Raw genomic sequence first — 26,541 nt, forward strand, 5'->3', positions numbered from 1 at the left:
CGGGGAGGGAGCGAGACGGGCAGGCGGGGCGTGCACGCCTCTTCCGCCCTGGGCCCGGAAGGGTGATGTGGCTGGGGCTTCGCCGGCCTCACTATGGTAAGAATTGGGGCGGTGGGGTCGCAGCCTGGCTTTGTGAAGGGGCTGTGGGCGCGAGCTAGGGCTGGAGGGTTGGGCGGCGGCCCTCGGTGCGCGGGCCAGGGAGCCCTGTCACTAGCTTGATTCTGCCGGGGCTCGGAAGATGCTCAGGCCCGGGAACCATGTGGCCCCTGCACGCCCAGCCAGGGAGAACCAGGGCCCACCGCCCAAGAGAGACCCCGCGGTCGCAGGTCCCAGCGCCTCCCGCACACTCCACCTTTCTGACTTGTTTCGAAGAAGTGCGCTGGTTGGCTTAACCCAATCGTTTATACAGACTCTTTATGGTCATTAACCCTTGGAGCCATGGAGCTTCTTGAGTTTGCGCTTGTTATTTCGCGTCCTCTAATGTCTCTGAGGGCCTGGCCCAGGTGTTTCATTGTTGTCTTTAGAAACCCCAAGCTCCACCTCTTAATTTTCGTCTGTTGAGTTAGTGACCTTTCAGGCTCTTCCTCCTCTACAAACTAGATTTTAAACATTGGCGATCTCTGGAGAAGTGGTTTTTCTCCTAGGAATGTACTTGCGGTGGCGTTTGGCCTCGGACCTTCCTTCCCCACACATTTTTATGGTTGTATTTATGATTTTGTGTTATTGCAGATTCTTTGGTAGTTTGGGCCTCTTAGGAAAATTTAAAATGAGTCATGAAAAGTTTTCGAAAGAAATGCCTACGTTTTCAGGCAGAGGAAAAAAAGGTAGAACCAGCATGGCCGGAGGACAGATACAGTAGTAGTAATACTGAAATCTCCCAAGCTGTCTGAAGCCCTTTTACCTTTGTTATAGTAAATGCCAACCGTCTCTACACCGGGTGAACTTAATGAAATCCACGGGCCAAATGTTGCATTTATAAGCATATTTCTGGGGAAAGGATGCATTCCTTTGATTATAGTATCAAAAGCAAACATGACCCCCAAAAAAGCTATTGTGGGGTGAAAGTTACTGAGCTTATGTTTCCAGAGGTTCCTGCAGTACCCCATACAACACTAAACCCTTAGACATTTAATCGAAAACTCATTCTTTCTTGCTTTAGCCCAACTACTTTGATTATAAATGGGGCATAAGTCACAGCGTCTTTCCTGGAGAACTTACAGAGAAAATGGCAGTCCATTGACAGGTTATTCCTTCCTTAGCCAAGAACGTACTCCAGCTTCTTTGCCTCCCTACCACACGATCGGATGAGTATACTTGCTCTTAAAGAGTGTCATTAGAGAACTATTACTTAACTTAGAGAATTTGATTCCTTTTTCAATTTAAAAAGAATAGAGACTGTTACTTTTTCTTTTTTTAAGTAATCTCTATCTGCAACAAGAAACATGCTCTAATGACTGAGCCAGCCAGGTGCCCCTAGAAATTGTCACTCTTAGTTCTTGTACTTCTTCCTAGATGCTGAAGTTTAGTTATTCTACTCATAGTACAAGTCAAAGATCCATTTTCATCATCTTAGTGTCTTATGAACTAGCTAATAGCAAGACAGATACTGTGTTTAAGATTAACAGTATTTAAACTTTTAAGAACTTCAGAGTGCCTTGTTCTCCCTCTTAGTATCCTTCAAGATTTATCTCAAGTTCCATCTCTTCCCAAAAATCCTTCCCTACCCCTTCTATTTTCTTCTCCTGGGTCTCCATTTGGGCATCCACAGTCTATGTATATACCTCCAGTGTACCTCCAGCCATAGCACTTACCACAAAAAAACAGCAATACATTGTTGCATATATTTCCTCCCTCTCTAGCTGGAGTTTCTAAAGTAGAGACCAGGTCTTCTAATATCTACCTCACAATGACAGGTAGAGTTAGTACTCAAATGATTGCACATCTGGGGAAACAGAGTCATGTAAAATATGCTAAGTGTCTTTAAGGACTTCACAGTCCACTGAGGGAGATTATTAAATAAGTAAATTCCACATGTTTTCTGTTATGATAAAGAGAAACAACATGTGTATTGGAAAGAGCTCTGAGAAATGAGATGGCCAACCAATTCAGTCCAAATTTCTGGGCATCAATAGTTTTTAAAAGCTTCAAGTGATTCTTTTTTTTTAGATTTTATTATTTGAGAGAGAGAAAGATTGAGAGAATGAGTGGGGGGAGGGGCAGAGGGAGGAGCCCAACAATGTGGGACTCGATTCCAGAACCATGGGATCATGACCTGAGCCAAAGATAGACACTTAACCGACTGAGCCACCCAGGCGCCCAAAAGCTTCGAGTGATTCTTATGAACAGCCAGGATTCATACCACATTCGACTCCAAATATTGAAAAGTTTTTCCCTTTTATCAGTCTTTGTCATTTCCAATTGCATGGTCAGAACACTTTTCTTCATAACAGGATTTGCACTTTGCCCTTTGGAATACTTTTGTCTTATCAAATTATCAACATGTAAAGTATTATTCCTTCATATTTTTTTTAAGTCTGCTTATCATGGTTCTATGTATACTTTCTCCTATTAACACCTTTGATCCCCTTGTTTTATATTTAGATCTCTGGTGTCTATAAAATCGCTCTGAAACTAAGCAACACAAACACAGCAAATACATTATAGATACCATGACAATGAGATGAAAATAAGTGCAAATGACCACCTGTATTGCCAGGGGAGAACACTGCAGTGAGGTGCTTCTACTCTGAACTGTACCTTTTTCTCATAGTCATGAAAGTTCTTAATTTTAAGTGGAAAGGTTAAATAGAAAAGGTCTACATTTTTGAAACAGGACCAATGAGATCGAATGGCTATTTAGTCCAGCTCCTCATTTTACAAGTGAAATTAAACTAATAATATAGAGGTGCAGATTTATCCAAGGACAAATTAATATACTGGATTATTTCCTAAATAATGCAAATGTTTAATGGCCACTGATGTTAAGAGGTTTTTAACATCAAGACATTAAGTAATCCTGGTTTCTTGGTTTCAAATTAAACCAAGATAATTTGCATATGGGGTACAATTTCAGTGCTGCCTTACAGTAAGCAACAAAGGTTGAACTTACGTGCTAATAACACCAAAATAAAATGTCAGTATTTCTGTGTGTTAATGGAAATATTAATCACCTGTGGTCACTTATCTTGGGCAAGTGGGGAGGGGTGTGTTTGCACATTTATATACAGGCTTCATTTATCCCTGCATTTCCATGTTTTCCATTTTAAGAGAAAAGAGTGGTACATATAAATTTACAAGTAGAAACTAGTTGGAAAATGCTGGTCTGACCTAGATTTGTATGTGATAAAATGCTGACCCACTTTTGCAGTACTGTATAGTTTTTATCACAATTAGGTCAGGAATATCATTTCTGGGTCCTTTTACCTTCTGAGAGGGATAAATGACTAGTTTTGTGTAAAAGCCGTAAGTCTTAAAACAAGTAAAATTGTTACTATTTGGAGTTTTAAAAATTTTAAGTCTTTGGTATTCAATTCTTGTTTTAAAGTGAATTCCAGTTAAACCGAGGAATTAATATGTCCGTTAATTCCACGTAAGATGCAATCAACATTTGAAGCTCCCAGGCAGTGTTACGCATAAAGAAGGCCCTTAATCCACATATTGGTTAAACAGTTTATTTTGATAATGCTAAAAATAAATAAATAAGCTGTAGGGAGCTTAAGTGATCCAGGACTAATGAAGACTGTAGGCTTAGTCTTTTCTGTAGATTAAGTACAGTTAGCAACCAGTCACTGAGCACTCCAGACAACTGTTCAGCATATTAATATGTATATTTCCGCTGCCTTTCTCATTGCTTCTTTGTGCCTTTATACTGCTGGGATCTTTTCCCCTGTTTTCTCTCTATTCGTAATGTTTTGGATGGTTTCTTAAACTATTTTTATACATACATCTAAAAACAAAACCTGACGCTGAATTCTTGCCTTTATAACCAAGCTTAATGAATATAGTTTTAACATTCACTTGTGACTGAAAACAAGAAATTGTATCTTCATAGATAAAATAATAAAAATTGAATCTGAAATAAATATTCCTAACTTCAGATTGACTTGAGAATAGAGAGTTTTTAAAAAGATGTGTTAACATCGCAAGTAGTTTTTTGTTTTAGCACTAAGCTTTGCATCAACAAATCTTCATCTATTCACTGATAAATTATTTCATCTATTGTAGTGGTGGCCAGATGAAAGCCTGAATTATTTTCATTATTTCAGAAGGCCTAACAAATTGTGATTTACTTCAGAATGATTATACAAAGTGACTCATCAAGTTGATTTCTTTCTGGTTTGCATAATTTAATTTAGTATAATAGTACTAATTATTTGAAGCATATCAAAGTCTATGAGTAGTAGATAGGTCTGGAGTGTGGAGGGATAATAAAAGGGGCCTTTGGAGAAAAACAGTTTAGGATGTCCATTGCAGTTTTTTAGAAGAATGAACACAACTGCGAGAGTAACCGTCAAAAGGGCAAGGCTGCTGTATTCCACAACCCCAAGTGTTACCGTTCTGATTATATTTGAGGTTGTGCTCCAGAGAGTCTAGGGAATGTTATTGGATACCTCTTAATAAAACGGAAGTGTTCATTGGTATAGCAGAATGCCCTTCCCCACTAAAAACAAAAATAAAACCCTGTAAATATGTCATCTTACTTGGCAAAAGAGACCCGACATAGGGGCGCCTGGGTGGCTCAGTTGGTTAAGCGACTGCCTTCGGCTCAGGTCATGATCCTGGAGTCCCAGGATCGAGTCTCACATCGGGCTCCCTGCTCAGCGGGGAGTCTGCTTCTCCCTCTGACCCTCCCCCGTCTCATGCTCTCTCTATCTCATTCTCTCTCTCAAATAAATAAATAAAATCTTTAAAAAAAAAAGAGACCCGACATATGTGATTAAGAAATTTGGAATGGGGAGGGGGATCAATTCATCACAAGTTTCCCTTTAAGAGGGAGGCAATAGGATCATAGTCACAAAAGAAGTATCAAGGTCAGTGGGATGAGGGGTCACTAGCTAAGGATTGCAGACAGCCTCTAGAAACTGGAGAAGGCAAGAAAACAGATTCTTTTCCCAGAGCCTCCAGAAGGAATGAGTTGTATTTTATAACTCCTTAGTTGCAGTGTACATTATTTGATATTTAATAGTTAGCTAAACTTGTTAAACTCCCTGGCACTGCCTGACTGAAAAGTAGGTAAACCTTAGATTTGAGAACTGAGGTTGTGGAATTTGATGCCAGCCAGCTAGCCTACTTGGTCAGATCATCCACACCTCTGGAAGATGTATATCTCTTAACAAATTAGGTGGAGTCAAAAACAGTCATTGTCCCATATGCAAGTACTTTGAAGCTGGCTTCTTGGTAGAACTTTCTCTGAATTCCAGTTGGTGATATAAGGAGATTGAAATGTTGAGAGGGAATTACCTCAGGCCTTTATTTTACCCTCCAGCCTGGGCCCTTAACATAAACATGGGAGTATTTGTTTCTTCCGTCTGCATTTTCCAAAATATCATTGACAAGTAAGTATCAATGCAGAGCCATGTGTGGTGGTTTCTCTTGAATAGTTAGCCAAATATTCAGCAGTCTAATCTACATTTTTTTAATATCATGCATTGTTAATTTGGAATTTAAGTATGCTCTTGAATTTGTTGAAATGTTCATTATTTGCAGTTGTTTTCAAGTTCCTGTTCATTCAACATTTTTCAGTGATTTCTGTGCACTATTTTAATAGGCACAAGGGGTCGATGTGAACCTCAGTAAAATAGAGGAGACCATTACAATACAGTTTGATGGGTGCTATCTCTGATACACACCTGCACAACAATCCTGACTGCTTCGTATGGCAAGTGGGGACAGGGAAGACTTCACAGAGGAGGTGACTCTTGAGTTGAAACCCGAAGATTAAGTCAGTTCACCAAGCAGGCAAAAATAAATGGCCTGTGCAGAAACACAGAGTACCTTGAAAAAGATGTCATGATCTGAAAAAAATTAAACACTAAATGAATTTTACTTCCATTACCTTTTTAAAATCATCTTTTCCTCTATTTTGTGATCGACTATGCTTGCTTTTTTTCTTAACTTCTTCCTTTTTAATAACGTTTTCCTATTGAAAAATCCCAATTATTTTTTCTACAAGAATAGGAACATCTGTTTCTTTTAAAACTGAGATGAAAATTTTATATCAGCGGACAACAGATGCTAAGCATTAAAAGGAATACTTAGGTAGGGTAAGAAATGGTAGGCTAATGTCTATAGCTTTGAAACATTCTTGTTTGGTCGAGTTTGAGTACATCTAAAAGACTTTACCACCTAAGATTATTTGTTTAAATTTTAGGGTCTATAAACCCCAGAAACAAAGTTGTATGTATCATATATTGCACATTTGTAAATGGTTTTCATTTATAAATGGTTTCACACACAAATGTATATATACACACCCCACTTCTGTAATAATAGGCATGTCTTTAAGTGCCTCTTAAAATCTTTTATTATATAAAAATTCAAACATACAAAGGTAGAAAGAAAAGTATAATGAAGCCTCACATCCTCGGCATTTCATCATCAACCCCACACCTCCCACCACACATAATGAATTATTTAGAAACCAATCCCAGACATCATATCATTTCAGCATTTTTTTTTCACTAGACATTTCAGGGAAAGAAAAAGTACACATTGCAAAATTGTGAAATTTAGATACTCCATTAGGAACATGATAAACCTACTTTGCAAATTGATTTTCCAGCCACTCTACTACATCAGTCCTTTGCTTAATACAATAAGCCTGCTCATTATTCCTTATGCAAATTCCTGATTCTGTGAGGATGTTTTCCATGCTTTTGTCTCTTCTGGAGCCTGCTCTCTATTTGCCAACCTAATTGTGCCCTTTCTTGACTTCACTCAGTCCTTGCTTTCTCCTTGAAGCTTTTCCTGATTTTTCTTTATGAAAACAGCATTTTTTGCCAGTATGGTTCAGTCGCCACTCAATACATGCTACAAAGAATTGCTAGTTATTTTTAAAATATATGTCCTGTTCTAACTTGATTATAACTGCTGTATGCCTCAGTTGTCTCATATATAAAATACAGGTATTAGTAACACCTACCTCAAATATATGAGGATAAATAAAATAATCTAAAATAAGCCTTCAGTGAATATCCGTTATTGTTGTTAGCTATAGACTCCTGGAGGGAAGGAATCCTGCTACGTACCTTTTTAATCCTGTGTCTAGCCTCATGGTCCAGACAGAGTAGTTACTAGATACAGATTTAGTTATGTTGGTTGGAAAGAAATCTGTGCTTTGTATTTCATGAGGTTGTTATCAAGTACTATATTAATATATTCACATACATGTTCAAAATATCTTTGAAAGATAAACATTGTGAAAAACTTACTGTTTTCTATGTAGAATTTAGAGTTCATTTATTGGTTTATTTCAAGTTATAAAATTTGTATGACTTACTTTAACAAATGTAAAATTAAAATCCAATTCAATAAGAAACCAAGATATACTAAACTTTATCCTTTGTATATCCATGAAGAAATGATTTGCATACAAAACAACTATTAAAATAGTAATTACAAATAAATTTTATCTTTTTCAGACCATAAAAATGATTTGAGAAATCCAGAAAAGTTGAGAATTGGGCCAAAAACCTTCCAAAGATAATGCATTCCCCCCTCTTGTTCGCATAAATGTTTACATAGCTGAAGATATGCTGATTATGAAATTTTGTGTGCTGTTTTCCCCACTGCTTAGCATTGTACCTAAGCATTTTTTTGTCTTTAAGAATATTGGTAAATACCATGTATAATTTCTTAATGTTTTGAATAGTTTGTAAATACTTGTCATAAAAGTATGTAACAGGTTAAAAAATATTGACAGTTTCTGACAAGGTTCGTTCTTGTTTTAGGATTCTCCTGGCTGTTCTTGCTTATTTATTTTTCATATGAGCTTCAGAATCAGTTGTGTATTTCAGAAATAACTGGTATTGAGTTCACTTTAAATTTATAGATTAGCTTTATGATGTTGCCTTCCAATGTAAGAACATGGTATACCACTCCATTCTACTTTTATTTTTTTAGTACATTTAAAGGTTTTGTCAGTTTTGTTCTTTAATGCCAGTGCTGCACTTCTTGTTAAGCTTATTCCTAGATATTTCAGCTTTTTGTTCTACTTGCTATTATAAATAGAAACTTTGTTTCCATTATGTCTTTCCGCTAGTTGGTAACGTAATTCTGAAGGCTGTTGATCTAAATATTTTAGTTAGGTACCCAGCCACCTTACTCAATTCCCTTGTTGTGTATAATCATTTTTCACTGGATTCTTTTGGGCTTTTCAGGTAGCACTTACTATTTGTAAGTAACAATTTTGCCTTTCTCAAAAAATTTTGTAACTCTTACTCTTTGTCTAACTTCTGACACCATAGAAGGTCCTTCTGAGTTTACTAAAGAAGCATATTGCTAGCTACTGTGTGAGACTGATATATTTTATCTACCTTATGTAATGGAAATATTATTGTTATATATATATATAATGGTATTCCTGCACTTTCAAAAAATTGTTTTATTTATTCGGCCATTACTTATTGGTCTACTATGTGGTAGGTACACAGTCATATCCTGGAGTTCAGAGCCTGATGAGACATCCACTTTCAGGGATGAGTATTATAAAATGTATAACAGTTCCTGTGAGAACAGAAAGGAGAGTTCTGTGTGAAAAAAAAGAGAGGGGAGGTCAATGGGTTCAAGGAGACTTCCTGGAGAAGATGATGCTTGAGCTGAATTTTGAATAGATTGAGTCCACCTCCATTTTCCTTTGACTGGAAAACTGATTTCCTGTGATTCTGATGTTAAATTTTTTGAATAACTTTTAAGAATGAGCAGTGAAAGAGCAAGTGGTTTTTCTTCACCAAAACCTAATAGCTTAGTATTAGTCAGTGCATGCAACATGATTGCTTAAATGTGAAGCATTCTTATCCTAACAGAATTTCAGAATTGAAAGAAACCTTAGCCAACATTTAGTCTATATCCCCATTCTCCACCCAGTTTTACGGATGTGAAAGAGAGACTGAGGTTAATGGTTCAGCTGAAGTCATACGGCCAGCTGCGCTCAGAGCCTGTAAACTTTATGTCCTAACTAGTAGTCTGGGCTCCTAGAACATCTGTATTAATTACATATTGATTCAGTTTTGGTGAGATATTTTAGATTGATGACATTTTTGGTAGTGTTTTCAAGTTCTCGAATTTAGAATTTTTGTTGCATCTTCTGCATTCCTTAGCCCAAAGAATGGAGAGGAAAGTACACTCTTGGAATACCTTATGATTTGGGGTTTTAAGTGTTCTCAGACATGCCATTCTGTTTGTCTTCGAGAAGAACAAAAGTACGATTCTTAATATAGAATTGTCTAGCAGTTTTTACCTATGCTGTTTTTCTTGTGATATTAATTTTTCTTTTTCTCTTTTTAGTCTGCCATTTTCAATTTTCAGAGTCTGTTGACTGTAATCTTGCTGCTTATATGTACCTGTGCTTATATCCGATCCTTGGCACCCAGCCTCCTGGACAAAAATAAAACTGGGTATGTTACTAATGATATCTAATCACCCAAATTAGGTCCTATAGACATTGAAGGTAAATTACCATAAAAGTCATTAAATAATCTAATTCCTATATGTAATTTAGTTTTGTAATAACTTTTTACATTCTCCCTCTATTTTTAAATCTGAAAACTTTGTATGCACAGAATCTTAATAAATAAAAAGATAAATATCAGAAGGGACTGGACATGTGTCAATAAAAAGTATACTTAAAAAGATACGACAGGTTTTTTTCTGGGATTAGAAATACAGTTTAACACTTTCAAAGATAGTGTTTGGCCTTAATTTTTTATGCAATAATTAGTAAAGTTGGTTATTAAAAAAAAAACAAAAGTTGGTTGTCATGTTTTTGAAGCATAAAACAGTTTGCAAGAACTGTGTCCATAAAAATATAATGTAGACATTTCCCTCTCCAGTCCAAGACTGCTTTAATCATATGGGCTCCCTATTAGTATCAGAAAGCAAGTATCTTTGGAGAAATTTATTTAGCTTACATAAAGCAGTAATAAAAATTAAGTCTTGGGCTTGACACATCTCTTATATTACATGTTCACACCCTGAAAAACTTTGAGCTCAGTATGATACCACACAGAATTAAAATTTTAAAGTGCCATCTTCATAACACAAAAATACATGTTGAATTCAACCAAAAGGAAAAGTATATAAAAAAACAGACTATGTGGTGGAAGCTATGTAAATTTTCTTCGTCTTGCATATTTATTAGTTTCTATGAAAAATTATCTTAATCCTTTCTTAAAAGCCTATACCTCTTAATCATTTTAAGAAATAAAAGAATGAAAGAACACTGCACATAGGAATAATTATCTCCAGCACCTATATTGGGCCAAATAAGGATCCTGCAACATCAAATTCTGTTTTTCCACTAATAAAAATCTACAAGAGGCAAGGTGATAGTCAGCTATGAGAATAATAATTTCTGCTTCTCTTTTCTTCACCTCCATGCTGTCTTTGAGGACATAATTAGCATTTATTCAGACATTCTGTCATCTAAATTATTTGGCTTTTGTTACCATTTCTTCTTTTTTATTTCCTAGGGTTGTTCAAACATGTATAAAGGAATAAATAGAACCTTTAACGAGTTTGAATATTAAAAATCCCTAATCCTGTTCTAATAAACTGATCATCTGTTGCTATTAGCCTGAGGGATTTTATTTAACCTACTGATGTTATTTGTCCATCAGTTTTTATGACAATGCCCCTCTTCCTTTGTAAACATTGACTTTTCACCACGTTTTTTTCTCTGAAGTCCTCTTGCACTTAGTCTTCACTCACTTTGTCCATTTTTTGAAATTATATAGTACATTGTCCCTTTGTTGAAGTTGTATAATCTTACTTGTTGCTTAGCTGTGCGTGAAGCCTTTCCACCCAACCACATTGTTTTATTTCTTCCTTCCCTTTTTCTGCAACCCCTGACTATTGACTTAAAGCATATGGTGGAAACCAGTAAACATCCTCATTGATGTGTTGCTTGGTATTGTAATATAATACATAACATCTACCTAATAAGATATTTAACTGTTTATTTCATTATAAAAACAATCACATAGTAGAATAGAATATTTATGCTTGTCTGTTGCTGTTGTGAAGAAAGTAGGTTGCATGTGGAAAAGTCTGCTCCTCATTCTTTGGGGAGCAGGAATACATCCATTACATGCTACATTAAAAAAAGGAGTTCTCAGGGCTGCCAACCTTACAGTAGAGGTTGAGTAGTAGTATATTTCTCCTACATGTAATACCAAAGAAATAGCATGCCTATTTCTATATTTTGAACCATATACTGATACAGTCAACCATTAAAAGACTTTTTAAAAAGTCTTTGCCCATTTCTTGTGGGTATTCACTATAATGAAACGGCAGTTTAATGAGTCTCATAAAAACATATATTGTAACAGAAAAGGACAATAGCCTGTTAAGAATTTCTCCCAGAGAAAATAAAATATTTCTTATATACAAGTGAAAATAAAATGGGGCCTAACATTTATATATGGCATTGCAGATGACTAACCAATTGTCTTCCATTTTTTGATGACGTGTAAGCCAATTTTAAGTGATAGCTGAAGTTACTGTCACATGTGCCTTTAACCTATGTATTACTGAACACAGCACATGTTAGTTACTATTCTGAAGAATTTCTGTGTAATAACACATTTAATCCTTATAACAAGCCTATGAAGGTGAGTGCTATTAAAGAGAAAATAACTTGCTCACAGTTATGCAACCAATTAAGTAGGATTAAACTTAGGCACAATCTGGCCTTTATGTTATCCTACATTATTTTCAAGAGTATATTTGATTTTTGTCCTTTTATTCCTATAGTAAAATTGTTGCACCTGTCAGAATGTCCATCCTTCAAAATAAACTTGTATCTTTGCCCATTTCATGTCATCTGAACTAAGAGACTTTTTGCTTTGAGGTCAGGAAGTTATACTTCAGAGGAGGAATATATATAGAACTTAATTGAACAGTAATTTCTTTCAGTCTTAACCACGCATATATAATTATTCATCAGCCAGCCATCTCTTAGGGCAAAAAAAAAAAGCATGACATAAATTTCCCTGGAATTTACGTATTTCAATTTTGTTACACCAGTCCTAACCTACGCAATAAGTACCGCTAAGTACTGCTAATTTATCTTGATTTGAGCCTTGTATAACACCATTTATAATTCTCTTCTTTTGTCAGAGCAACAAAATAGTTGTCTACAATGTTTTTATATCTTTTAGCTATCTCTATTCATTGAATGACTCAGTTGATTTTCTTCTAAAGCTCGTACTTTTTATACATGCTGAATAAGTGAAATATGCATATAATTTGTATTTAATTCATAGTATATTCATTCATAGAATTGCGATGAACATCTTCATTCTAATTCTTATTTCCAGAATGTATGTGTTTTAAATGCCATATTTAGTTAACTCATACACAGTGTACTCTAAGCACGTATCTTTTTTATATCCTTCCTTATTGAGTTGACATAGTTATGTAAATGCTATCATTGGAGTTCATGGTTATAAATCATTTAAAGATAGAACTACATTCTGTAAAAAGTAATTTCTTTAGTATGAGAGTTTTATTTTTTCATGTCAAAAACACCCGAACCAACTGTGTTCATTTACCATTTTCTCAAAATTAATGTTTATGTAAAATGGCATATGTATTTTCTACTTTTGAGAGTAAAGCACTTGAAGTTGACTGAATTAATTCTACAATAAAAAGCCCTGTGCACACTTTTGCTGCACATATTAGTTTACCCTAGGATACCACATGTATTCCAGTTTGTAACAGTTTATATACACTAACATTTGGTAAGCAAGTGTGTCCTACTTTCCTACATAAATGGTGGCTCAATATCAAATAAATTTCAGTTTTGAAGTACCAGAAGGTAAAAATGCCAGTTGGTAATGAATGCTCTCTAGGATACTGAGAAAATGATTTACCTTTCCCAATAATCAATAGCTACTTTTTCCTTTTTTATTCTATGCAGATTGTTGGGTATATTTTGGAAGTGCGCCAGAATTGGTAAGTGTCTATTATAATCTCCACATCTTCAGCTCTAAATTGTTGGGCAGTTTACTTATGGCATATTCACACAAGTCAAATGTCAGTTTTAAAACTCCAGGCTTCCCAATTTTGTGCACTTCTAGAAGTTTGTAGAATTCCCCAAACTCTTTCCTTATGCTATTTAAAACTAGACGTGGTAGATACCTCATAATACTTAATTAGCAGGAAGATGGAAACTACAAGAAAAATCTAATTCAGATATCAAATTCTATGCATTCCCTAGTGTTGAGATTTCAGACAAATGTGTACAGTTTTATGCACACATGCTTATAGTATAGAACATGCTACTCTGTATAATGTGTACTATTTTTATAACTAAGGATAACTTTCCCATCTAATGAAAGGCTTGCTAAGCAACCATCTTAAACATACTCATTTTATTCCCCTATGCTAAGTCCAAGAATGTTAGAATGTTATTTGTTGCTTTTGGAAAGCATTAACTGTTTCACCTATCAAATTTGTGATCATAGCTGAGTTTTGTTCTAATTGATTAAAGTTAAATATGATTATCTTCTAACTTTTCATAATAAAATTAGTAGTGTCATTGTGTGTTTATGTTTAAATAATAATATACTCTTATACCATCCCTGTATGTATATAACACTTAGCACAGTGCCCAGTTCATGGCAGACTCTCAAATGATTGGCAAGTGAATGAATTAAAATGTACTTTACTGATGTAATTCGCCAGTATTCTCAAATAATAGGTTATACCCTTTTTAACATAGCTAGTTCCAAAAAAAACAATTACAGAGCATTTGTGATTGTTCCACTTGGATGGAACAAAATGAATATTTCTCCTCTTTGGAATTATTTACATGACCCCCTCCAAAAAAAGTTAGATTTTAGTACTCTTCCAGTATTTAATTTGTATGTAACTGTTTTTTTTCTTTTATAAAGTTATGAGACTTTCATAATAAGAGGAAAATGTTGCTGCATTTGATGGTCAGTCTAGTTAACCAGTCTGACAACAGCCTGAATTACCCACCCCAATGAATCACTTTAAATAGGAAGGGGGAGTTCAGGAGTCATGTCCCTTAGATAAGCTGTTTTCTATCTAGAGTATTGTTTTCTTTTGGATTCATTTATCATAGATAATGGAAAATTTAGAAGATGGTTCATAACAGGAAACAAAATTGATTAAAGATTAAAAACTACTACAAACTAAGATTTTATAACATTTAGAAGTTTTTCTAAATAAAACATACTTTAGAAATATGTTGTTAGCCACTAACATAAATAAGTGTGAAGGAGCAGGTTTTCTTCCCTTGAGCTTTTGGTGATAGGCAAGACCCGTTAACAGTGGAAGTTGTCAGCGTCATACCAAATTATATAGAACTCCTTTTAAAATCTGTTTCAATGAGATTATAAGATTTGTTGGCCTTTCAGGTGTCTTGCTATAGAAAATGACAGTGTACTATAAATAGTTTCAGAGTACTTTTGGGGCCCTCAATCTAATGTATTGACGATTGAAACAGACATCTTCTTGAGAATTCATAGTGCTTTTAACATGTTAACCTGTGTTCTTTGTCATACTTTATTATCTCATAGGGTGATAGACATGTGAATCTTTCTTTTATAGAGACAATCACTGACTTTAGATAGGTAAACCCTAGATAAGTGGTTATCAATCAGGACATTTAACTGTGTCTGGAGACATTTTTGTCAGTCACAACTAGAGTGGGGGGACATATACTGAGTATAACTCATGGATGTTGCTAAACATCCTACAATGCACAGAGCAGCCCCTTACGTAGAATGAGCCCAAAATGTCAGTAGTGCCGAAGTTGAGAGGGCCCAACCTAGATTTATAGAGATTTGTGGTACAGACCTATCTGACATCCAGTCATGCTGAACAGCTGCAAAGCCTGAAATAACAGTAGAAATCTTAATCACTTTAAAAATAACCAAGAAGGGAGAGATAAAGAGACAGAAGAGCACCCTTGATGGCCAATTCTGATAGCTAGTAGTAAATGTAAATACATGTAAACCAAACTGCTTGTTTCAAAGCCAAGTCACCCAGAAAATGAAATAATATTGTCAAGGAACAGAGTGCGAAGAGTACCTCAAGAAAACTTCAAAGAGAGAACATAATGGAAGAACAAGACCATTCTAATACAGTGAAATTCTCTGGATCAGAGTAATACTGAATATTCATTGGTAAAAATATAAAAAGTCTGGAGTTAGGAGGTAGAGCTTTCACCTTAATATTATGAAGTTGCTAATTCATAAATAAAAGATTTTAATTAAGGGATTTTAAATTAAATGTTAAGGTATTTTAAATCCATTTTGTATAATAAATTAGAGAAGTATGTACAGCTTCATTCAGTAGCCAACCCAGGTGACCGTTTTCACAATTGTCACTTAAAAGTATAGCTGAAAGTTTAAGGCATCTAGTCTGTAGCTCTCTCAATGATTTCCTGTAGTATCATCTGTTTTTTTGTCTAATTATAAACTGTGCCTTTCTTTTTGCTTGGTCAGTTATTTTCATTTTTTTCTCTTGACTGTACGAATGCCATAGGTTAAATGGTTCAATTAAAGTATTCGTTCATGCCAATTATGTGAAAGCATTAGCTTTTCATTTTGGCAAAATGGCTCAGAAAATGTTGATGCTGATATGCTGCTTTCTCAGCCATATGCTCCTCTCTTATCTTGACACAGAATATATCCACCAAGAAAGGATGCAATTTTAATAGGAAAAGGCCCAGCCAAATCATCTTATCATGTTACACATCACGTTACAGCAACTGTTTCACATTCACTTAAACAGACCTAAGACCAGACAAGAAGTAACATTCTTACCCAAGTTCAACTAAAGATGTTTAGTTCTACCACATGGCAATCTCTTTTAAGAAAATTAAAAACAGGAAAATGAAACCCATATGTAAATTATAGCATTCTGAGTTGGAAGATGAGGAAGAGAAGAACTTTCTCAAAACTTAATTTCCAGCAGATGGAAAATTTAGGGCAATATTAATTTCTTTTTTTAGGTGTTTAATAAGACAATATTGACAATTAGAGTATCTAGCCCTAATTAGAGTGACTGGCTTGCTTATGAAATCCACCTGAAAATTATGTCTGAATGGTTTGGTTTGGCTTGATAACTTGGGTTGTTGCCCAGAAAATTAACATTGGTTAAAAATGATGACCCAAATTATTTTTTAGTTTAAAAATTGTTTTTTTCCAGTTGAGATAGTGGCATTGTGAAAATGCTTTTGTCTCACATTTTAAATTTTCCTTTAGCTAGAACGCAGCCCAATGTCTATGGATAGAAAAACACTTTCAGACAAACAACAAATGTTTCTTTTACTTGTATGTGTATAATATCTTTTGTGAATATTGTCATTGAGCAGACACAAAGGTAAAATTAATAGCAATATGACCTTGTGAGCTCTTCGAGGAAGCTCTGAAAATAAAAACGACCTTGAGGATTTTAGTTGATGAGGATGGTCAAGATTGACATTTTCCAGAGGTAATTAAACTTGCCAAATAAAATAGTTCCTTGCTGAAGAAACTTAGTTACTGGAAGAGAGCTGATATTAAACATCATAGAAAAACACAAAAACAGTCTCTACTACAGGACACCAGGTATAGGTCTATGATTATTTCTAGAAGTAGCACATCACTCCCTCTTCTTCCTTCTTCCTTTCTTATGCATCCCCCCCAGCAGCATAAATGCCTGGTGCTTTGTACAGCCCTTCAGTAAATGAAAAGCAGGAAAGAACGAGATGAGTTTGGGATAACTCACAATTACAGGGTCTCTATACAGTTTCACAAGCCAACTCCATTCTACTTCATGCAAAGGAAAGTCTCCAAATAAAAACACTTATTAAACACATGTGAAAATTGACATATAAATAAGTGGTTGTTTTAAGTTCTACACTTCTAACCCAAGAGTAATCATGAAGTCTTTCTTTAGAGATTCTAGTTAATATACAGTGTAATACTAGTTTCAGATGTATAATATAGTGATTCAACACTTCCATATATCAGGTGGTGCTCATCAGGACAAGTGTACCCCTTAATCCCCATCATCTGTTTCACCCATCCCCCCCCCCCACCTCCCCTCTGGTAACCATCAGTTTGTTCCCTATAGTTAAGAGTCTCTTTCTTGGTTTGTAGCTTATGCCCATTTTTCAAGTGAAGTTTTACTGATCGCTCTCTGTTTATGTTCATCCATGAATGCTTATTTTTCCCCATTTAAGTGTCATGAATTGCTACCACTGAGGAAAAAAGTTATAGCTAAAAATTGTATGTTGAATTTCTTTTTATAGGTAGAAATTTCCCTTTTTTACAGGAAAAGAAGCAATATTTTTTGCCCTTAATTGAATTATTTGAGATCATTTGTCTTGGATCTGTGTCCTACATTCTATGTTGTATTTTTCAATATCTGGGTTTGTGCAGTGGCACAGGAATTGGTGCATTAAGGGTTTTCTAAACACATGGAAAGGAGGTGGTCTTAGAAATAAATCAGCATGATTTAACTCATTCTATATTGTACTTGCTTTTATGCTGCATCTAGTTCTTGTTTGGCCCATCCCCCCAAATGTATGGGCCTCCTAGGTAAGAACTTTATCTTGAGCCTTATGTACCCCTCTCCCGTAGTAAGTAATAACCTTATCATATCCATGTTAACTTAAACTCAGTTAATCAACATGAATATCTTCCCCTTTTTTTCAACAGGTGAACGGAAGAGTCCTTACGTTGCAGTATGCTGTATAGTGATGGCCTTCAGCATCCTCTTCATACAGTAGCTTGGAAGAATATCAGAATTTAATTGCTATCAGATTTCAGTATGAAAAAAGGACTTATTTACAGAAAATAATGGAATGAATGGTTAACCCTTTTATCTCTGAACATTGAATGAGATAAATTTCCAGCTGCTGTTCTCTATTTTTATTATTGGACCAATGTTCTATATAAATAGGATGTAACCATTTAATACTCAAAGAGTTTAATATGTCTGTAACAATCAACCTCAGTACTGTCACTACAATATTACATTCTGCAAATGTTATTCTGTTATGTCAGATACCAGTTTTTAGTGAGGTATCTCTAAGGCGCATAATAGAAACCAAAATTGGTAAATGACCCAAGTTTCTTTCACTGTGATTCGGGAATGATAAATCCTTATAGAATGAGACATTTTTCTGGACTAGCTTTTTTATTGGGAAAAAAAAAAAGGTTCCATTTGTGTTGGTAAGGATTGCATTCATATTTAATAATGCTTGCTTTTTCCTCTGGTCACACCAGAGCATTAACAGAGTACCTCGAAGCAAACTCTCTAGTGTATCCCAGGTGTTTCAGCCTTTTATAACAAGCCTATGCAGTTCTTAAGGAAGAAGATAAATGAGATCAGACTTAAGAGTAGTACCGGGAAGATGTTCACACTTAGCATAAAAGAGTTTAGAATAGCTGACTGGCATAGTAGCCTCTGAAAACTCTGGATAAGTATGGATAAATATCTTAAGCATAAATTTGACCAGCTGTCATTCTCTAAATAAGACTGCATTCTTAGAGTGAAAGTAGCAAAATAGAACAATTAATTACAGAATGATTATCCTATTTGTGTTTTTCATTCTTTTATTCTTTTTAGTGTCAGGTCTCCACTTATTTTAATTGCCCCAAAACACAAACTGCATTTTGTTTGTTTTTAAATACAGCACTTTAAATCTAGTTTACTTTTTGTGTCAACTTGAACTAGAATCTGCATAACTCAGTAGGTGATGGTAACAGTTTTCAAATCTGCTTATCCATTTACCTTGTCATAAGTATCTTTGAGTTTTGAAACAAAGAGAGCTTCAACGGTTTCCATCAAAGCAAGCGAAACATTTGGAATGTGACTTAAAAATTTTGCAGTAGAGCAGTTATTTTAAGTTTAGTTATCATTTCTTAAGTTTCAACTGAAATTCTGTTAGAATTTCAAAGCTAAGAGGAACTTAAACATCTTAGCTAAAAATTGCCCATCGTAGGTAGTACTAATTAGATACTGTCCTCAGCTATTAATTCCTTTTCTTTTTTTAAGAAAATATTTAGAGTTATTTGAAAATGAGTCTGCCAGTAGCTCTTTCTGTAGACATAAAGTTGGGAACTAAAAGCCATCTATTTTTAAAGAGCACTTTAAAGTACTTGAAAAGAATTCTAGGAAACATGTAAGAAAAGCTTGTTAAGCATTGCCTCTTAAAAAGATAAAAGCTTCTGTAGGCTATCAATATAATTATTTTCTATTTTTGGCATATCTCACTTGCTAAAAGTTGTATATTTTGCTTTAGGCAGGGAATCAGGTTATGATCATTGTGCCTACTCTCAACTGTCTCTTGGGCTTTGCGTCAGGTCAAGAATTTTCAGGGTATCCTAAAAATAGGACTCTTATCAGCATATACATGCAGAGTAAGTCACCTTTCTGGGTCTGGCTTCAGAGTGGCCATCTGTTGTCCCACTCTGTTGCCAACTAGACTTTCCAAAAGCTATGTCAACTAATTTTTTATATGCTAACACAAATCTAATATGAATAAAGGGAAGAATATTCTAGATAATCAGTTCTAGGGCATTTCTTTAATTTTGGCATTTTGGAGAAGGTAGGTGGAAAGTGGAGGAAGAAATAATTTCTTTGAAAAGTTTGTGGTAACATACAAAAAATCTTGCTGTGTGTAGATGCTCAACAGAGTGGGAGGCAGCTTATTTCTGACCCCAGACACTGTGACCTTTTGAAACACAAGCTCTTTGGGAGATAGAGGAAAGACAGAGGATTCTATGAAGAAAAGCAATTAACATTTTCTTTAATGTACTTTTTTCAAAGAGCTACCACTGAATCCTGTTCTCTACCCCAAAGGGCAGCGTAGGTAGTTTTAGGCCCACAGAATATTCAGATATTCCTGTTGTGGTCTTGGTGGGGTGGTAGGATGCAGAAGAGGATTAAGGATCAATTTAGCACCAGATAGACTGCCTCTGTCACATAGTCTTACTGCAGGGCCGGAAGGGGTGGATGGTGGGCACGGAGGTCCACAGCTTCCAAGGTTTGGATACTCTCCCTAACCTCTTTCCTGGCTCCAGAATTTTTTGATTCCATCTCTCCTGGAAATTGTTCTGTGCTGATACTTGGTTCCTGAATGGCCTCAGCTTTGTCCATGGCAGGAGCCAGTCTTCCTTCTGGGCAGTCTTAAAAAATGGTCAATTCAAAGGCCACTTAGTCTGCTGAATTCCCTCCGTAGCTTAAAAAAATTTGGACTCAAGTCCAGTGTCTTGTAAATGCCTGTGCCCCTGTGCCAGGCACTTTCCATGTTCAAATTCAAAACAGCCTCTTCACACTGGGGATAATAGAAATAGGTCATCTGTAACGGATTTCTGCATCTTAGTAATATGCACATCAATAGAAGAGGTCAGAATGAAGTGACTTCTCCAGGTGGACAGAGTGAAAAATGAACAGGTCTCTGCCTAGTTTTGTGGGAAAGACCTAGCATTTGTATATAGAATTTATACATTTGACCCTTCTTTCAAGAAGCATTTATGGAGTATACAGTACCTTATCACTGAAGACAGAAAAACAAGTACATAATTTCTGTCCTCTAGTAGTGCACAGTGCAGTAGATGAGAGAGATGAAATTATTTATACAAAGTGCAATGTGATAGCGTTTATTATTGAAATAATGCCAGGATTCTGGAAGAAAATAAGGGTGACAACTTAGAGGTAAGAATTTCCTGCCAGAGAAGCAGTGCTTAAGCTGAATTTAAGAGCCATGTGCATGTTATGAACCATAAGCACCTAGCTTGTTGTGCCACTTAGGGAGTATTAAGACAATAAGCCTATAAAGGTGGACAGAGGTTAGATCCTAGAGGGTCTTGTATTTTTTCTCACTATTACCTACCTCAAAATTGAAGTTGAATACAATGTTCCCTCCTGCCTGGAAAAAAAAAAAAAAAAACACCTTTGGTGTATGTGTAAACAAGGTTAAGTATATCCATGCCAACCTTAATTTGGACCAGGAATACAATAGTATACTCTCCAGAGACTCCCCTGTGTAGTATATAAAGCCAAGGTAACATTAGTCAGGTCAAGTATTTTCAGCTCATACTCCGTCAATGCCTAAAAAGCAGCCATGATTCTCAGAGCACACATCTGCACAAGAAGTGGAGGTGGTTGCACTGTCTACGTTTCCCGGGTGCACAGGAAAGATTTCTAGTAAGCAAGGACTTGTACTCTCTTCAAAAGCTTTGGGAAGGTGCTGGATCACAGGAGGCTGAAAGGAATTGAAGATTCTTAGGGACCACTTTGAACTTTATTTGGTGTTCAGTAAACAGTAGATGTTCAAAATAGAAGTAACTGAGTAATAGCGTTGTGAATACGATAGCCTTGTTAGTCTCAATCAGCAAGTTACCACTGGCTTCCAAAAATAGCTTCGTAATTATGTCATTTTTTTTTAAATTTTTTTTATTGTTATGTTAATCCCCATACATTACATCATTAGTTTTAGATATAGTGTTCTATGATTCATTGTTTGTGCATAACACCCAGTGCTCCATGCAGAACGTGCCCTCCTCAATACCCATCACCAGGCTAACCCATCCCCCACCCCCCTCCCCTCTAGAACCCTCAGTTTGTTTTTCAGAGTCCATTGTCTCTCATGGTTCTTCTCCCCCTGCGATTTCCCCCCCTTCATTCTTCCCCTCCTGCTACATTCTTCTTCTTCTTTTTTTCTTTCTTAACATATATTGCATTATTTGTTTCAGAGGTACAGAATTATGTCATTTATATACTGCCTTCCATGATTTCTTTTACTTTGCCCTAAACTAATCCCAAAATAATCTGAAATGCACCTCCGACATCAAAAAAGGGGGAAGGTGGAAATCTATTTCCTGTGATTTTAAGAGAACAGAATCATCCTACTCTGGTTAGTGAACATGTCTGTGGTGTGTAATAAAAATCAGAACGAACTCTCAAGAGCCTCCCAATTTTGTCTTACTGTCAGATGAGTAAGAACAGTTTCTTAAGAGGTTAAAAAATTGAAATTGGCACCTTTTGAGTAAGATGGGAAAAGAGAAGTGTTTCTGTTCATTTTACCTACATTTTAATTCATGGCTGGTCAAGATTCTGTCGGGGGAATTTATGTTGTTTTGCATCTTAAAGCTGTTCTATTGCCGTTTCTCTGAAGGAACCTTCAAGAACCTAAATGACTTGCTTTAGACAGGAAGTCATTGATTCACACACCCCCAGATACAGTAGAAATTGGATTCTGAATGAAAGTGACAGTATTAATTGTTGACAGTTACTTTAACCTTGTCCTCCACTAAGAGCCTTGAGATACCCATACATTCAATGCAGAATATGTGAGCAGTGTCCATCAGTTATTCAGACAGTTTATGCCATTTATTAAGAAATATGACAAAGTCTATATATATTATGTACGTTGCTTTGCACAGCATGGTCTTTCTACTGTTATCTTTCCAGCACTGAACTGACACAGATAAACTTTTGTTACACCTGTAACTAGAAAGGATTTACTTAACCAAATGAATTGGAACTACTTTTTTAGTTGAACTTTGAACTCAAAAAACATTTTCAGGTATGAATAGAAAAACAGTATCTTAGTTATTTCCTTCAATGTATATTGTAAACCTCCCTCACTGCTCCATCATAACTACCAGTTGATCTGAGACTTTAGAGAGAAAAATCACTAAATTTCTGATTCCTAACTCAGGTCAAAACAACTAAAAATGGCTTTGCTTGAGACCATTGAATTTTTGTTTTCAATTCAGAGGGTTTGTATTAATATCCCTAACCGTAACAGATTGGAAATAAGGGTAAATCACTTCACACACACCACGTGGAAGACAAGAACACGCAAGAACTGCAAAATACCAGACACTACTACTGTTTGAGCTTTATTTGGTAAGGGAAGTAACCTAGGAGCAAATGTGTAGTGACTGAGGGTGTGTAGCCAAATTGCCAAAACGTGTAATTTATGAGTCATTTCAACATTTTTGTATTATGTCTAGGCCAAATGTTGGAAAAATGATGTGCAAAGATACTATTTAAAAAGTAAGAAAAAAAAAAAGTAAGGAACCGTTAAGGCATGAAGGATTTCAAGAGGGCCGGCATTGAAGAAGGAATATTTCCAGTATTGAAATGTTAAAGAAAAGTGACCTACAGGCTCAGGGTAACACAAAAAGATTTGACATTGGAAATTGAAAGTTATAAAGATAGAATACTCAATAACATTTCATTAGGGCTCCTAAAAAAACAGAAGATAGCATTTTCCTTTTGATTTTATTTAATAAGTAAACTCTTTGCTTCCTTTTTAACTAGTGTGTTATTCACAAATGGAAACTTTATTAAATCTTGGAAAATGATGAGAGTACTTCGACTTGTAAAATATGTTTAAGAAGTTTGCAGTATGAAATTAAGAGAGCTGTAGAACACAAAATATAGGGTAATAAAGTTGGATGGGTTTTCTGAAAATTGAGTTTTATAAGAACTCTAAACCTCATTCAGATCTCTGTTAATGGGTCACATTCTTAGCTCTAAGTGAATCAAGGCCAAAATAACATATAGTGACATAATTCTAAACCCACAAAGTAAAATTGCATTCAAACCACTGGCAACTCCAATATTAGTTGTTTTTAAGTATTAACCATCACAAGCATCTTTTCAAAGAAGTGTAATTGAATCTGTTAACACTTAGAAATTGGATATAGGGAACTGCTGAGATGTCTTCCGAATCCCTAGGCAATTAGTCTGACTTCCCATGAAGAACAGAAATAGGGGTAGAACTCGGAATAATACATGTGCCCCTCAAGGAATGGAAAACTAATCCCTTTGACATTCCTACCCCACCAAGTAGAGTCCTCCATCTCTCCCTTTCCATTTCTGGAAGAATCCTTTGAGAACTGGCTGTGTGCCAGCTACAGTGCTAGGTTCAGGGTGTACAATGTGGAACAAGACAAATATATCTGCCGTCGTGGAACCTAGGTTGTCGTGAAGACCGACTAACCAAGAAATTACATAAGCAAACACAATCTCTAGTAAGGACCTTGGAGAAAACAAAGGATGATTTAGATGGAGTGGTCAGAGAAGGCCAGTCCATGGAGTCAATCGGAAAGGACTTGAGGATTGATGTGGTGGAGAAATTGATAGGAAACTGGCATGAGGAATATTACTAAGACCAAGAATGGTGTAAACAGACCAAAAACCATGCAGTTCTTTGAACCACAGAAAAGGCCGGCCAGCTCATGCAGAGGATCTGACCTTCTACAACCGGAGCAGTTATAGTAGTCTCTGTAAGGCTAATGTATTTGCTATATTGGAGCTGAAATCCACAGGGCAGATAGTCAAGAAGGGAGGGCTAGAAGCTGCAGAATGGGCTAAAAATCCATGTCAACTGTTGCGCTATCTTGGTGCTGTGGATATCCTGCAGAAAGAAGCCAGTGACCACAGCTAAAAATACACATGGCACAGGAGTCAGAGAAGCTGAAGGAAAAGGTAAGAACAGTAGTAGGCCCAGCTGTCCCCTCATCAACAAGTTCATCAGCATATCTGTGACAACATGTATGAGCTAATAAGAGGGCCACTGCTTTACCTCTGCCCTCCGAATTTCATACAAGACTCTCCTGTGGCCCATTCTCACCGGAACCTTACAGGGAAGGGAATTCTAGGAAATGTAGGTTAGCCTAACCAAGTTGACACATCACAAGGTCATCATGCCCTCTAAGACCCTTTTACCTGGATCTCTCCCCAGCAACTCCAACTGCATATGACAAAGCTCTTCATCTTCCCTTCTAAACCTCCTCCTCCTCCTCCTCTTTCTGGGTTTCCCTATTTCTAAATAGTACTTTTCTTCTATGATCAAAACTTTCTAATTCCCTAAACTCTTTTTCTCTCATATTCCCATCTTGCTCCCACCAATATGTAACTTAGTTCTAGCGTTTTTACCTCTGCAGTACTTACCCAGGCATATGAATTCAAACCCACCAGGTGATCATACAATCCCACACATTGATTTCATATTCAGTTTGCTATCTGCCCCATTTTGGAACCCCAGAAGTACAATGGGCAGCTCTCCCCTCCAAAGGCATGTACAGGCAAATGAGTTATGGTGGAGGTGCTAGCATGCTGTTATCATTATTTAAACCAAGAAAAACATACTGTAGACAAGATGAAAGATCTAATAAAAATGTGTTCTTATTCCTGATTCTAAAACTTTAACAGCTGGGCTTTCCCATGTGGAATAATGTTACATAAATAACTCAGCCAGGAAGCAGAAGGGCTGTGAAGAAGTCCAGCAAAATGATCGATGATCTTGGACGCTCTGAATATCACACCCGATGGAGTTACAAGGAAATAAGTGGTCATTAGAAGGTACTAGTGAGCTGGTGCCGGTCTGGTCAGCAGACTTGAAAGAACCTGAGTCATGTATCACTAATTCTTCCAGAAGTTTCCCTTCTACTTAAGCATATTGACACTCTCTATTCCATAGGGACTTTTCCTGCTCCATCCAGATTTGTCATCTTTTAATTAGTCATGGAAATGTAGAGAAATTGGCTCTCAGAAAAGAAAGTTGTTGAGATTTAAGACTGAAACATACTCAATTCTTATGTGTAATTTCCTTTTAAAGGGGACAATATCACACAATACATCCCAGTTAGTCTTTCTGTCCACATGATGTAGGTATGGGTCATGGTACACTTCCTACTCCCATTTCTTCCTTCCACTGAAGTATGTATATACTCGCAGTTATGGCACAGATGCCAAAAGGCCTTATGAAAAATATATGAATGAGGAATAGAACTCCAGCCTAAGAAAGTGAGTACTGTTGTTTTCCATTTACCTAAGGGGTACGTGGTGGGAGAGTGATAGATCCAGAACTTCGGGGCAAGTCTCATTTCCCAAGGGTTTGGGTTAGAAGATGTCCGAAAGAAGTGTTGCTCTGAAAACCAATGACTGTCCTGTATTTATAGTATAGTGAAGTCGTTCTGCACTGACCCCCTACTTGTTTTTCTCAGTAGTTGCTTAAATGTGGACAAAGAGCTTTTAGAGAATGATAATTCACTTGTGGTTTTTTTGTTTGTTTGTTTGTTTGTTTGTTTGTTTGTTTGTTTGAGGCACGTTCCTGGAAATCCCACTGTGGTTGGAAGTTCTACTTTGTGAAATGTACCCAGGTCTTCACCTTGCCAGAAATTATGTGAGGGCTCACTTCGGTCTTTTTGAAGAGTTACAGGAAACACTGTGTGTTAACAAGAGTGGTCACTTCAGTAGACATGTGCTTGTTACTCCTCCCTCTCCCTAATCCTGAGATTAACCTTATCTATGAATATCAGCAAGAATCAACTCACC

At 36.1% G+C, this 26,541-nt stretch overlaps 1 protein-coding gene and 1 non-coding gene across 2 annotated transcripts; both read left to right on the forward strand.

Annotated features, from left to right (window-relative positions):
- TMEM167A (transmembrane protein 167A) lies at positions 1-22,152 on the forward strand. Its single transcript, XM_036067120.2, has 4 exons — positions 1-96; positions 9,505-9,614; positions 13,139-13,173; positions 17,898-22,152. The coding sequence occupies exons 1-4, from the start codon at positions 94-96 to the stop codon at positions 17,966-17,968; spliced, it is 219 nt and encodes a 72-aa protein (XP_035923013.1). The 5' UTR covers positions 1-93; the 3' UTR covers positions 17,969-22,152.
- On the forward strand, positions 11,250-11,385 carry LOC118519923 (small nucleolar RNA U109). The gene has a single exon (XR_004909425.1). It is a non-coding gene; the product is annotated as a small nucleolar RNA U109 (small nucleolar RNA).
- Positions 22,153-26,541: the final 4,389 nt, after the last annotated feature.

This window comes from Halichoerus grypus, chromosome 2, assembly GCF_964656455.1.
Source record: "Halichoerus grypus chromosome 2, mHalGry1.hap1.1, whole genome shotgun sequence".
NCBI lineage: Eukaryota > Metazoa > Chordata > Mammalia > Carnivora > Phocidae > Halichoerus > Halichoerus grypus.

Excerpts from the sequence above, each read along its gene's own strand:
- TMEM167A (XM_036067120.2), top strand. Across the intron at positions 9,615-13,138 it reads CTGGACAAAAATAAAACTGG|ATTGTTGGGTATATTTTGGA; the intron begins GTATGTTACTAA and ends TATTCTATGCAG. Across the intron at positions 13,174-17,897 it reads TTGGAAGTGCGCCAGAATTG|GTGAACGGAAGAGTCCTTAC; the intron begins GTAAGTGTCTAT and ends TTTTTTCAACAG.